Source organism: Perognathus longimembris, chromosome 14, assembly GCF_023159225.1.
Source record: "Perognathus longimembris pacificus isolate PPM17 chromosome 14, ASM2315922v1, whole genome shotgun sequence".
Taxonomy (NCBI): Eukaryota; Metazoa; Chordata; class Mammalia; order Rodentia; family Heteromyidae; genus Perognathus; species Perognathus longimembris.
Window position 1 is genome coordinate 8,688,157 of NC_063174.1, and position 14,514 is coordinate 8,702,670.

The window sequence follows — 14,514 nt, forward strand, 5'->3', positions numbered from 1 at the left end:
TAGCATGCATCCATCTCAGTGTGTCCTGATTTAAATGACTAATATTGAACCATGTAAAATTTGAGGATAATGGATTAACTAATGCCACTATCAAGTATTTTATGTTGATTGGTCTCCTTACCACCAAGGTAATAGAGAAGCATCAAGAGTGACATCTTACTATTGGTTTGATCTTCAGAAAAGAGGGGTGAACTTCAGTGACTGATTAGATTGCTAATGCTGCATTCTCTGCATCATTTCAGTTTTTACTGTGATGTAACCTCCAATGGCCTCCTTTCTTCCTTCCCAGCACTGTGATAAATTCTAAAATGTTGCCCTTTTCTGCCCTACAGACACTTTAAAACTTCAAAACCATAGGAACCTTGTAAAACAAGGTTTGAAAAATCTCCAGATTGAGTTACTTTCACAACTCCCTAGGTTCATCCTGTGTTATAATGCCTCCTTCCTATGAAGGCATTTCTTAAGTTCTTCTTGTAACTAATATCTCTTGATGAGAGGGAAAAGATAGTGACATATCACGACTATTCTAAACCCATTGATTCCGTAACATGGTGTGTCGCAATACATTTAAACCAAGGTTACAAGAAAAGTTACAGTGTGGCATATCATTTATGTATTAAAAAAAATTAGACCTCAAAAGGGTCTGCAAGTCATTTGACACACTATTCCTGTAAATACACATTCTCAACCAGAGCCCGAGTCTGTGGAATGCCCTGTCAAATACTTTGGCATCTTGAGTAATCAGTGTTACCATCAGATCAAGTCAGTCCCCAAGAAGGATAGTCCAAAAGGTTCCTGAACTCTTCCAAACAAGTGCACTGTCAGAATGAGTACGGGCACAAGGCTTTCTTTTGTCTTTCGTTCCTTTTCTCCCACAGTCTGCCTTTCTCTTTGTCCTCTTTAAGAACTTCAGGGATGTCCAGAAATGATCTTCTGGCACTGGTTCATGGGAGTTCAGGACTGGTTATATACTGACTTTGGATGCTTGTTGTTACAAAGTCTCCTATCAGGCATTCCAGGGGGTATAGAAAAGTATATAAAAATCAAAAATGTAGTTAGCCTCCCCGACTCCCACAGGAATCAAAATGTTTATTTCTGGAGATAAAATAAACACATGATGAAGTGTCTTTCAGCTCACATTCTTCTAAGGGAAGGCTCTGTGTTAACAGATCTGTAACAAGAGAGGGGGTTCGTTTTCTTATTTGATGACACTGAAAGGATTTTCCATTCTGCCTCATCGTTCTGATAGAGAGCCTTCCTTTCTTCTTGTTCTACTAATTTATACACGTATTTCTCTAACAGACCCGATGCTTTTATGCGTTTTTTTCTTCAGATAAGTCAGCAAATACATAGAATGAGACAGAGCAGTAAAGAACATCAAGTTTCTGTCAAAACAGTTCATAAATATTCAGTAGAGTTCTGCAATATGTAGGAAGTTAGAAAGATGGCATTAAGATACCAGGAAATCCAAAGAAAACCTATGCTAATCAAGCTATCATATCTTATTATATTTTATTCTCTTATCACTTTATTATCCTTCAATAACACAAATGTGACCCCTAGAAAAACTACAAATCCTAACCTGCTGTGGGGAGATAGAATTTCTACCTTGTCCTGGGTCAGGATTTTTCTAACTAGGATGTCAAGGTTTCTTGGGCGATCTGAAAATCTGACCTGGGAGTTAGATTTCCAAGGCACTTACCAGCAACTCATTCTGTCTTGAGAATGACCTTGTTTACAATTATTGCTATCATCCCTTCCAACCACATAAGGACTCCAGAAGCAGAGCTGAACCAGGCCTCCAGGCCCCTTGCTAACCTCAAGGCTCTTAAGAAATTGTTTTAAGTGTCTCACAGGCCACTGGTAGCTCATATCTATAATCCCAACAATTTAGGAAGTGGCGAACAGGAGAATTGTGCCTCAGGTCCAGCCAAAAATAATGTTGGTGAAACTGCATCTCCATCAATGGCTGAATACAGTGGTAATCACCCCACCTAGCTACAGGGTCACTGAGAATCAAAGTTCCAGGGCAGCCCAGGCAAAAAGTTCTTGGGACCTCATCGCAATAGAAAAGCCTGGGTGTGATAATACATACCTAGCATCCCAGTTTAAATAGGAGAATGCATTCTAGACCAGCGTGGGCCAAAAGTGGTACCCTAGCTCAAATACAACCAGTGTAAAACAGTACTGAAGACATGGCACAAGTGAGAGAGGCCCCTGTCTAGCAAGCACAAAGCTCTAAGTTCAAACTCCAGTATCACCATAGATAGGTAGGTAGGTAGATTAATGGATGGACAGTAGATAGTCTTACAAAAGTTTTAAAACATTCTACCTTAAGTGGTAGGTTTTGAATGACCCTTTTAGTGGCAAAGATCAAAATTGGATTATTCATATAGTAGAGGTTTTTGTTTTGTTTAATTTTGTTTTCCAGTCCTGGGGCTTGAACTCAGGGCCTGGGTGCTGTCTCTGAGCCTCTTCGTGTTCAAGGCTAGCACTCTGCCACTTGAGCCATGGCGCCACTTGAGGGTTTTTTCTGAGTAGTTTACTGGAGATAAGAGTCTCACAGACTTTTCAGGCTGGGCTGGCTTTGAACCATGATCCTCAGATCTCAACCTCCTAATAAGTAGCTAGGATTTTATAGGCATGCGCCACTAGTGAGTGGCTGATGGGAATATTTTAAAAGAATAATCCTAAAGTAGGTTTTATGCTCCTTTAAAAAAAAAAGTATTCTCTTCATAGGTTCCGATATGGAGGTGACTTAAAATATCCATGCTGGTTCCTCATTTGTACCGGACTCTTCCAGCCCCACTCTTATACTGTCAGTACTTGTCTGTAGTTCAGAGTACTGCTCACTCCATGGGAAAGCAAGGAGTACTGAGACGCCTGCTTGGTGTATAAAAGACAAATGGGTCTCCCCACAGTGTTGTTGTGGAACCATGTTACAATTCAGAAGAAGGGGACATGGGGTGTGGAAGTGGAAACTAACCAGCTGAAGTAGTTTCGCCACAGATCTGGAGCCTAATGGGTTCTGAAAGTTGGCCAGTGACGTCTTCAGAGTCGCTCAAAACCTGTTTGAGCCTCAGCATTGACAGTCTTCTCCTCGAGTGAACTCAGCTGGTGTCTGTGAAAGATGGAACTCTTCCTGCACGTGCTAAGGGCTGAGAACACATCTATGATGGTGCTAGAGTACCACTCGTCTTATAAATTATTACATAATCATGTCATTCATAATATTTGAAAAACAAAATTCAAGCTGGATTGACCAAATCAAGCCCAGATCAATTTTTCCTGGCCTCAGTACTTGTCATTTTTCCTCCCAGATTTATGGTAGCCCTGCTACATACGCAACATGAAATCAGTGGGGAAAAGTTTTAATCAGTGGGGAAAAGTTTTGGGAAGCTAGAAACTAGGGGTTGGAAAATTCCTAATAAGCAGTGCATTGATTTTTTTGGGTTTTTCTACTTAAAACTAACATGAGGTAATGTCTGTTCATTAGGTTAAAAGCATAAACAAACAAGCAAACAAATAAGCAAATCCCAAACTTTCCAGGTCTTTCTCAAGATTTCCCTGCCCAGGCTAGCTTCAAACTATGCTCCTCATATCTCAGCCTCCTGAGTAGCTAGGATTATAGACATGAGCAACCCGTCTTGGTTTGTGTAATCTATTTTGCTGTGCAGAATTTAGTGGCTGAAAATGAGACTTGTAGTCTGTCTTACCTAGTCAGGCTTCTTGGAGTGGGAAAGGATGGGGCTACAAGAAATGTAGTGGACAACTAGTTAGCCCACTGAGCTGTTGTCTGCCTCCTCCAACTACACAGCCAGGCAAGCTTGTGAAAGAATTTAACTCCTCAGAGCTCTAGAGTTCTCATTGCTTAACTAAGAAGATGTTAACAGATAGGTTTTGTTCTAGTTCTCAAATGAAGTGGAAGCAGCATAAAGAACACTGAAAGGGTTAGACAAATGTAAGATGCAATGATGGTAATGATGAAGATAGGAGGTGAATATTAAGTAGGGTTTTGTCTGCCCCCCCTCCCCATCTAGTTTTACTTAGAGCACCTTCTTTTACATTTCCCTTTGGCCCAGGAGTTTTATGGCAAAGCATCCAGATCCCCAAGAATGCCAGGGTACCTGCTCTCAGCCTGATGCCTTCATAGCTCAAGTTCCTCTCCTACTTAAAAGTGATGAAGATGCCAAGCACTGGTGGCTCACACCTACAACCCTAGCTACCCAGGAGGCTGAGATCTGAGGACTGAGTTTTTAAAGCCAGCCGGACAAGGGAGTCCAAGAGACTCTTACTTCCAATTAACCACCCCCAAAGCTGGAAGTGGACCTGTGGCTCCAAGTGACAGAGCCCTAGCCTTGAGCACAAAAGCTCAGGGAAAGCACCCAGGCCCTGAATTCAAACAATAAGACTTGCACTTAAAAAAATAATGATGAACGACAGAGTAACTCCTCGGAGGTCCCTCCTCAGCCTCTATGGCTCCAGATGTTACTGCCAGAAGTGATAGATCAAAGCCGACTCTAAACTCAATCCTACCTCAACCATGGCCTTTTCCAGTATGTTAAGTGGGAGTGGGCATATCAATCCAAAAGACTGGTATGACATTACACACATTCAGAGGAGTACAGAAAGTACCTGCACACAGTCAGGAGTGGTTGTTCTTGGAGTGATCAACACCCAAAGTACCTAGCACCCTTTTTGTTATAAGTACCTCTGCTCACTAAAGCCCAAAGCAATGACACAAAGCCAGGTTCCACAGGAACCTACATTTCTGTGCACCATGCGCACTTACAAATGACAACAAGGGGAGGCAATGCAGAGCGCTTGCTTCTCCTCCTCCCACGTCCCCACGGGATTCCTGTCTGCTTTCACTGCATTTTCAGATGAGGCGCGGGGACTAGGAAATGGAGTCTTGTTTGTCACCCAGCTCTCCTACCATTCCTCAGGGACATGTAGGGAGAAGGGGATTTATCCCGGATGCGTCATGAGTGGAGTCCTCGAGGTCCAGCATTGCTGGCTGGTTTGATAGGAAACAAAAGCCTGAGGAGGTCGAATGACTTGACCAAGATCCCACCTCTGGGGAGGAAGAAGAGTTTGATCTCAAAGTCAGGTCATGATTCCCAACAGCTTGCACTTGGTATAGAAGCATCTGGCTGTAACTGCAGTGGACACGTGGTCAACTCTGACAGTGTCCAGGCCTCCGAACTGACCTGGCCATCAGGGTTGGAGGAATCTTAGTGGCCCATGCCGCTGGTGAAGTACTCACCGTGTCATCCGGCAGAATGGCACAGGGGGACTTGTCATGTTGTGTTGTGCCCTGCTCAGGCTTGGTTCTTGGAAGGAAATAGGCACATAGCCATGCAGGTCATAGAAATAGGGGTCCGAGCCCCTTTTCTGTGTAACTGGCTTACATGGATATACAACAGGCAGCACCTTGAAAAATCTACCTTTTATCTCCTACTTGTTCTTGCCATCCTCACAACCTGTGGTCTGTGCCAAAAGGCACACTGAAGTATGAAAGGAAGACATTCGCTGAGAGAGGTGACACAAAATATTGATTAAAGTGCTGTAATTGGACTCCATGTAAAATGAGCGACTTTCTCATAAGTCACTAATCCCCAAACAAAGTAACTATCAAGAAATATTAAAACACATTCTATTAGTTTCATTTAATTTCTTAATTGCTCAAAGTCAGTTTACCCATTTACTGCTGTGTGAAGTGCTTAGAGACAAGGCGTACATTAAAGGGATTATTTCCATGTAATCCCCCCCTCCCAGAGGGTAGGAGCTGATCGCTGAATCCTGATGTTCTTTCAGTAACAATACCAAAGGGAAGAAAATAGGTATTGTAAAATTACGTTGTCAGTGGTCAGGTAATACAGCTGGAGAATGTGATTTAAGAGCAAGAGAATGGACATTTGGGGTAAAAAGTTACACAAGCCTTTTTATTTTTATTTTTTTTCAGGAAGAGCTATTAGCTAATTTGGAGTGTAGCCTCCTCTTCCCAGCTCTTCCTCTTTTTGTCGATAGATGTTGAAGATGTGGACACTGTGAACATTTTTAATCAAATGGTGTGTGGGAGTAGATGTGACTGTCGTATGGGGACTCAGAATTCAGAAGGGAGTAACTGTTCTGGGCATCACACCCTCTGTGAAAACTCACCCTGCCATGCTTCTTGGCAGGGTGAAAGGGTACAGACTTGGTGGAATTTGGAAAGATGGCGGATATCCCACAGGAATGGGCAATGCGGTGGGAAGAGGTCTAGGTAAATGTCTACCAAGAAACTTGTGACAAAATAGAATAGCCCAGCCCCTCCGAGCTGGCCTGAGACCATGTCCAGATGACTGGCAAACCCATTAGTGACCCAGAGAAAGCTTTTCCTTGTCCTGTTGCTAACGCACCTCTCCCTGCTGTAATACCTACAACCCAAGTGCATTCTATTAGAGGCATTACAGCTATTGTTAAAAGGAGCATTAGGAAAGTTCTGATGTAAGGCTGGTCCTTATCAGCCGCTTCTGCCCCCTCCCAGACAGCCAGCGACCCAGACATCGGGAGCCCTGTCTGACAGCACTAAAACAGGCAAGGCCTCAGTTCAAATAGTTCACGCTCTGCCTCTATGTGGGGAGCCAGCTTCATTCAAAGAGTACACAAAATAAAACACTTCTGGAAAAAAAAAGCAAACGAAGTCCTCAAGGAGATCTGTACCGTGTATTTTATTAGATTGAAGGCAAAACAAGCTGATACCAGCAGGAAAAAAATAAGGCTGCCTCAGACCCCAGCTGACCTCTTTTGCATAGAAAATTCTCCATATGATTACAGACCTAATGAGTAATATTTAATGAAAACATTATGCCTTTGCATATATTTGGAAGTGGCACTTCTTACATTTAAATTTACATAGAAGCTGAGATTGTGGCTTAGTGGTAGAGTGCTTGCCTAGCACGTATGAAGCCCTGGGTTCGACTGCTGTGTACCACATAAACAGAAAAAAACGGAAAGGGTGCTGCGGCTCAAGTGGTAGAGTGGTAGCCTTGAGCAAAAGAAGCTCAGGGACAGTGCCTAGACCCTGAGGTCAAGCCTCAGGACCAGAAAAAAAAAAAAAAAGACATAGAGGTAAGAGGTGACATTAAAAAAGAAATCTTGGCAATCTGTGTTGTTGTTGTTGTTGTTGTTTTTAAGGAAAATATTCCCCTGCTATTTCTGGCTGTTCCTATTAACTGTTTTTACACAAAGCCCAACTTCTCCGTAAGAAAGCTGCACAATTCGGTCCCTCATCCAGCAAGTCAATCAACCAAACAAGCCAGTCAGTATTTGGTGATGGATGGCTAAAGCAGCCAGATGAGAGACAGGCTCTTCTGCCTTGTGCAGGCTGTTTTGTCTTTCTGTAAACAGCAGTGTATGGGGAGAGGGGAAGAAACTGTGTGAAACAATTGCTAAATAAGTACATTGCGGGGAGGGGGGGGGATGGACAGCAACCCCAGTCTTTTTTAACTTGCATCTTCAAGGGTTCGCAGGTGAACTTGGAGGCAGGAGGGCTGTGGGCGCTGAGCACGTTCTCCTCGACGCTCTGAATGTGAGAACGCTCTGACAAGTCTCTCCCACCCTTTCTCGTGCCTCTCTAGGTGGAGCTGACAGGCAGCAGCGTCTTTGACTATGTCCACCCCGGAGACCACGTGGAGATGGCCGAGCAGCTGGGCATGAAGCTTCCGCCTGGGCGTGGCCTCCTGTCGCAGGGCACGGCGGAGGATGGAGCCAGCTCAGCATCTTCCTCTTCTCAGTCCGAGACCCCTGAGCCAGGTGGGAATTCAGCCCGACGTGTGGGTTGGTGGGCAGGACCTGAGCTGAATGAGTGTGCTCCAGGTACCTGTGTGCAAAGCCTATAAATAGGTGGAAGGGTAGTTAATGATTCCACACAGCTTTCGGTTCCATGCCGTAATTAAATAAGGAAGAGATTGGAAAATAAGGAGACATTTTAATAAGTATAATCCAGAGATCTAATTTCACCCCAACAATACACACTGAAAGCACTCTTGAGTTCCTCTTGCAGGTTGCTAGAGGAAAAGCTTGTCGCTTTGGAACATTTTTACTTTTCTTGTTACTGCGACTCAGTGCAACGTGTATGCGTGTTATTTAGTAAAATCTACAACCGAGGAGCATTTGGAATGTTAGCCTGTGGAGAATTGAAAGTATTAAGGATTTTCATAAATCTTGGGTTTGGTTTTCTTTCTTTTTTTTTCCTTCCCCCCCACCCCCAAAGCATCAGAAGGTACTTGAAAGATGTGAACAGATAAATTAAGGCTAAAAAGAAAACAGAAATGGCTACATTTTCAACTGCCTTTCCACCCTCAGTATTTAATTAGATCAATTGTATGGAGGAATGAACAGAGGTGACATTCCTCATTTGGGATTCATTCCAGGACTCTTATAGACTTTGCATTCAGAATGTTCCCATTTTCATTGTGTTGTACTGATGATAATTTAAGTATTAGGGGAAAATCCATTTATAAATTAAACAAAATGACTTGATATCCATCAGTCCCCTAGTTCATCAAGCTGTTCAAACACAGGGAAGATTGGCTGGTCGGCCTGGGTCTTCCGAGAGCGCTGGTAATTAGATCTGCGAAGGATTTATTCTTTGCTGATTGGGGCTTTAAATTAATTGAAGTTCCACATTTGTGGTTTTGTCCTTTTTGTACTTTTTTAGAGGAGATATTTCATATTCTTGTGTGGTGGAGTGCTTGGCCAAGCAGCAGTGGTTTAAATGTTAATTTTTCTCATGAGAAGTTTAAGATTTTTTAATGAATCAAGGACTGATTTGAAGTGCAAAGTTGTATTTGCTTGCTCAGGAAATTATTTTTTGCACTCTTCCAAGATGCTTGGAATTTTTACTTCCTCTGTTGTTTCAAACAGATTCATATAACACCATAGCATTTGATCAGAAAGAAAAATGGAAAAACTAGTCAAGATTTATTATTAAAATAACTATATACATCCAAGAAAATACTTCAACTTGGTCTGTCTAGAAATAATCACGGTATGTTTGCTCATGCAGATGAGGAAAAAAACGTATTTGCCTCTTTGGGAAATACTTTAATTCCCTTTAGAAGCTTGTTGAAGTTCCTTGGAGTTTCCAGAATATTTGTTACTCTCAGCATTGGTGGGCATCCTTCATTATTAGCCTTACGCATGAAAACTAGAAAAAAATATTTAAGACTGTTCAAAAGGAACATCATTTTGTTCGGGGGAAGTCATATTTTTAAGCTATAGCTCACTGCCTTTACTGAGGAGATATGTCAGTGAGATCATTGGAACTGGTTTTCTATCATTAGAGGGTTCAGATGTGGGCATATTTGGGAAGTAGCATGTGAAAATAGTTTTTGACTCTATTCTGGATCAAGCAACCAATGTTTGGATCTTTAGAACTCAAACATGCAGTGTAAAAATTTTAAGGTTAAAAGCATCAGGAAAGTAGACTTTCCTTGAATTTTATTTTTGGAAGTACTGGGGTTTGAACTCAGGGCCTGGCACATTCTAGGCCAGCCTCTCGACCACCTGAGCCACATCCCTAGCCCGTTTTTGTTTTACTTATTCTTCAGGTTGTGTCTCCCACTGTGCCCAGTTCTGGCATCAAACTGCAGTCCGCCTTTTTATGCCTCCTAAGTAACTGGGAGTGTAGGCATGAACCACACCTGGCTTGTTAGCTGAGCTAGAGTCCCCTTAACATTTTGCAGGGGGAAGCTGGCCTCAAACCATGATCCTCCCAATCTCTGCCTCCTGCGTAGCTGGGATTACAGGCATGGTTTGCATTAGCTCCCTAAACTCAATGTTTGAAGGTTCTCTTCAGTCCTTGAATCCAAATTCCAACATAGCTATCTTGCTATAACAAAACCAACAGGGTCCCTTTTCAACAGGGTCCTGGTAGGAAGCTTACTAATGTATAAGGCTAGGGTCCTCCATTGAAGTTCAACTAGAATTCACTCCTGATTTGGAGCCCGAGCCCTACTTTGCTGCAACTTGATGCCATCTGAGACCATACTTCAGATTACTCCATCTTTTCTACTATTGCTATGCAATAATGGGGTCCTCAGAGTTTTACCACCATAAGCATCCTGCTTGTCTATGCCTCAGTTTGTTGAGGACTCATTGAATATGCTGCTAGAAAAAGAAAGACCGTCGCCTTTCCAGCATTGCTATTGTACTTCAGTTAGTGAAGCCTAAGGTTCAATTAGGTCCTAATGGAAGCTAGACCACCCTGGCCTTTCATGCGGGGCTTAATGTCTCTCCAGACTTCAGATAAGGGTGCCTTGTCACCCAGAAGAACCTCTTAGTTGGTTCTGCTATGGTATCTGCTGGAGTCAAAAGAACAAACACAGATAAATATCTAAATACAAGAATCAGGATAAATGGTGTGCCTTTTATAAAGCATGAGTAGGCATAAGACAATTCCAGGTATACTACAGAAACTCAGTTCTCGCCTATTATTAATTTTAAATAACAGGGGAACATATCTGTATTTATTTCTAAAAAGAGAATATTCCTTCAACTATTATCTTTCTCACCTTTAGAGCTACTCTATCATTTAACAATGAAGTGTAACTGAAGGTGCAATAAATTTATTTGGCCTTCCTTTAGCCATCCTAACTAGCAAAATTGAAAAATCTGCTTCCTATATCCCTTAACAACTGGTGCTCATTAGCCACACTCACATCAGAAAGGGCTTTCTTCCTGAAGTGTAGCTCTCTCCATTAGAGATCTCGAGTCAAGCTATCTTAGCCTTAGAAGTCTGTAGTATTGGTTAGTTTCAATCTCTGGCTTTAAAAAAAAGCAATTAGATTGACTGCTCAAATACGGAAAAGCAGCAGAGGTGCTACCTTGAACGAAATATCTTCACTAATGCAGATGATCGCTCCAAGGGAATTACTTAAAAAGTTCATGTCAGGCACTACATCCCAAAGCTGCTTATGTTTCTTAAAAGCCGAACGAATTTTAACAAGATTTCCTAATTCTTAATAACATGAAGGAACAGGTTTGAAGACTGTTGTTCATTGCATCATAATCTTTTAAACTCTGATAAAACACAGATTCCTTTTTCACATACTGGTGTAATTTGGTTGGAAGAAGGGATGTCGATATACGGTTATTATGAAAATGAAAGAACTAGTAGGTAAGGAAATTTCAAGAAGGCCTGATGTGTTCAGTGTAGCATTACTAAATGACTGGAATCTAAATAACATTTGGCATTATAATAAAAGGAAATAAGTGACTAAACCAGACTAAGAGGCAGCGATACTGAGCTGTAATAGGAATTCTATTTCTTTGAGCTGCCAGTCCTGTGATTGTCTTGTCTTGAATAAGTCTCAAGGTAACGGGGGCAGGGGACTCTTTTTTATGTGGCAGCAAATCCAAATGCATATTCTTATATATGCACATTTACAAATAGTTGAATAGATATTTCTCCCATAGAACTCTTTAAGGCAAACCTTAGAAAAATAAATGAGTGGCCTGGTTAAAGGTTCTAAAGAGACCCTGTTTAGGAGTGGATCTGAACATTGTGGAAAGAGTTCATGCCACCATTTCATCTCTCCCATGGGCTCCATGGGCCTGGGGAGGTCGGGACCTGCTGAACAGGTTGTGTAGAAGATTCATTTTCTTCCTGTAGATCTGCATGTACTTTCTCATTACTCTTAATGATTCTGCCATCTTGGGATACTGTGTGTTAATTTCATATTTTTATAAATATCAATGCCTGGTCTTCTAAATGTTTAGTAAACTGGAAAGGTATTCTTTCAAGAAATCCTGGGGGAAGTGTGAAAAAAAAACCTCCCTACTTTGAAGGCCCAGAGTTATTTTCATTTGAGTCATATAGTTTTTACTCATTCCTAGATATTCTTTCTATTATAAAATTAATTTATATTTGTGAAAAAAATCAAAAGAATATAAACAAGCAGGAAAAAAATAATACCACCCAATACCTACTACCAAGAAAAAAATGCTATTCATTATATATGATACATACACACATGATGTTTTGTTTCTATAGATAGATGTGATATGATGTTTCTGTCTTCAAGATGAAATTTCCTATCTGTCCCCAGTGGTTGCTTCCCACTAGCTAACAATCAGCACCCGCTGTAGGGGCACTGGCAAGAGTGACATACAAGACCCTGCTTTGGAGGGAATTCAAGGAGGACCAAGGCTCCTTGCAGCTTGCTGAATGGGTGTGAGCACATAGAGGGAGAAATCAATAGTGCACTAGGACTTAGACAATTTAGCAAAATGCATGAGATAGTACTTTGAGGGTAGAATAACTTCAGCCATGTGATTAACCCATGGTTTGTCTTGTCTCAGTTTTCAGGTAGAATCTAGCCTGAGGGTGGTGGTGTAGTAAACATACATAGTAGTGTCATCTCTATGCTTGTATGCCTAGGTCCTGAATGATTTAAAGGCAGTTGCTCTGAATGATAAAATTAGAAGAACTAATGACTAAGAATAACAAAAAAAATTCTTTGAAGATCAAATGGAATTTTGTTTTAAAACACTGATATGGAATACTCGCACTTTTACGGATGAATTATTTACCATCTAGTGTATGGTTGCAAGTGGAATTTTTTTTCTAGATTGGTTCAGGTTTCCTATCAATGAACTGAATTTAGAATCTAGGCAAGAGAGAAACCATCTTACTAACCTCACAGCCAACCCCAGTCCCCAGACAATGTGACTGTATCTACAGCACTCTCTGCTGTACTGCAAATGTCAAACAGAAGGTGTAATGGATTTAATATTAGTGCTGGCCAAGGTGTTGAGGGAGCTGTTAATAATGTCACTCCAGTTATTGATCTGAAGCCTTTAAAAATCAGAGAAAAGTGAGAGATCCCCTATTGGGGAAAGGCACACAGTGGCTGGTTTTTATTGCTAATATATTTCTACATATAGAGTGGCAACTTTGGAATTATGTTATTGTCATTAATCAGTATGAGATTTTTAGAGTCATTATATGGTAAGATAGTATCATGAAGCTGTTCTGAATGCCAATGCTAAAGATGGAGCCAAGCCTGGGTAATATAAAAAGGGCTTGAATTTTGTGCAATGACTACAGCATTCCTACAAGTTGTCAAATGATAGGAGGTTATTAGTGCCAGATTTGTACCTAATGACAATGTCAGACACACTGGCAGTACAAACAGCACACCCCAGAGTCACTGGGAAGAGCTGTACTCTTCTTTTGCCTTCACACAATGCTGAATACAAACCGTGTAGTGAATGGAGAGAAATGGATTTTCTTCTGGCAACGAGTATACCCTTTTGAGAAACTGCTAATCCTTCGATCTGAATAGTGTTTGTATGCAATGAAATTCTGAGTTTCCATAGCCCCCAACTAATAAATGAAATTAAAATGTATAATTTATGTTGAATGTTTATCAAACTGTAAATACACATTTAATTCTGTTCCATATTCATTCAACATAAGCAAAGATAAATCCATCGGATAATGCTCTGCAGTGGTCTCTGATGGATTGAATATGAAATGTCTCTATTGGGGCCAAGGCAGTGATGGAAACAGATTCACAGTTCTCCAAACCCACCTGAATCCTGTTCTCTTGTCAACATGGGTGTAGCACCTATTAGTCAGAAAGCACCCTAAAGGAAAGAAATCTTTTCATATTACTAAGAGATCAGAGCATAAACGCAGTTGTTACCCCAAAGTGCAAATCCAAAATTATTTCTTCTCCCTAACTATGTCATTACTATTTTGAAGTGAAATGTGATGTATCTTCTTGCCAATCCTGAATGTGACCCACACAGCAAACAGAAGCCAAAACTTGGTGGGCATTGTGTCCCATGTCTCTAATCTCAGAATTGTAGATGGGAGGGCAGAAAGTTCAAGGCCAGTCAGGGGAAAGTAGGAAAGGATAAGAAGCAAGGAAGGAAAAAGCTAATATTCTTCTTTTGAGCAAAATCTGCCTTGCCAAATTTACAATCATTATTTTGCCTCAAAAGTGCTTTATTTTTTTTTCAGTGTAAAGAAGTAGGCAATTTTAAATCTCATCTTTATCCGCAGCTAAGCTAAAAAAAAGATTACCTGCCACAGAAGGGAAAAATCTTTTCTCCAGCTCTCTTCTGGAATTCAAGGACTGGACACACCTACCACCTTAATTTGTGTATGCGTGAGCTTTGGTCCTTATGAGTGTCTGATGAGGACCCTTGCAAAGCAACCTTGTACTTCTAGAATCTTGCCTGAGGGAGCTAAAGAAAAATAAGATAAAATCTCTTCTTTCCAGTACTAGAGCTCTGCCCTTCCAGGCCAGCTCCCAGAATGCACAGCTCCCGCCTCAGGCTTCCTCTGGGATCTGACACCTTGACCCATGAAAATCAGCCTTGGCGACTCTCTTAGCTACAGAGGAGCAGCCTCCCTTTCATTCCCAGGAAAGATGCTGGATATCAGTGTAGTTCCAAATGCTATTCTGTACCCAACTTTCCCTTCCAAACTTCAGATCACAGTGGTTCCAAATTAAA

General features: G+C 41.4%; 1 protein-coding gene across 6 annotated transcripts in view; it reads left to right on the forward strand.

Annotated features, from left to right (window-relative positions):
* Npas3 (neuronal PAS domain protein 3) overlaps window positions 1–14,514 on the forward strand; it is an 839,406-nt gene that overhangs the window by 711,110 nt on the left and 113,782 nt on the right. For all 6 annotated transcript variants that reach the window (XM_048361745.1, XM_048361746.1, XM_048361747.1 and 3 more), the window contains one exon: window positions 7,623–7,797. In XM_048361745.1, the coding sequence (XP_048217702.1) occupies window positions 7,623–7,797 (175 nt within the window). The remainder of the gene's footprint in view (window positions 1–7,622; window positions 7,798–14,514) is intronic.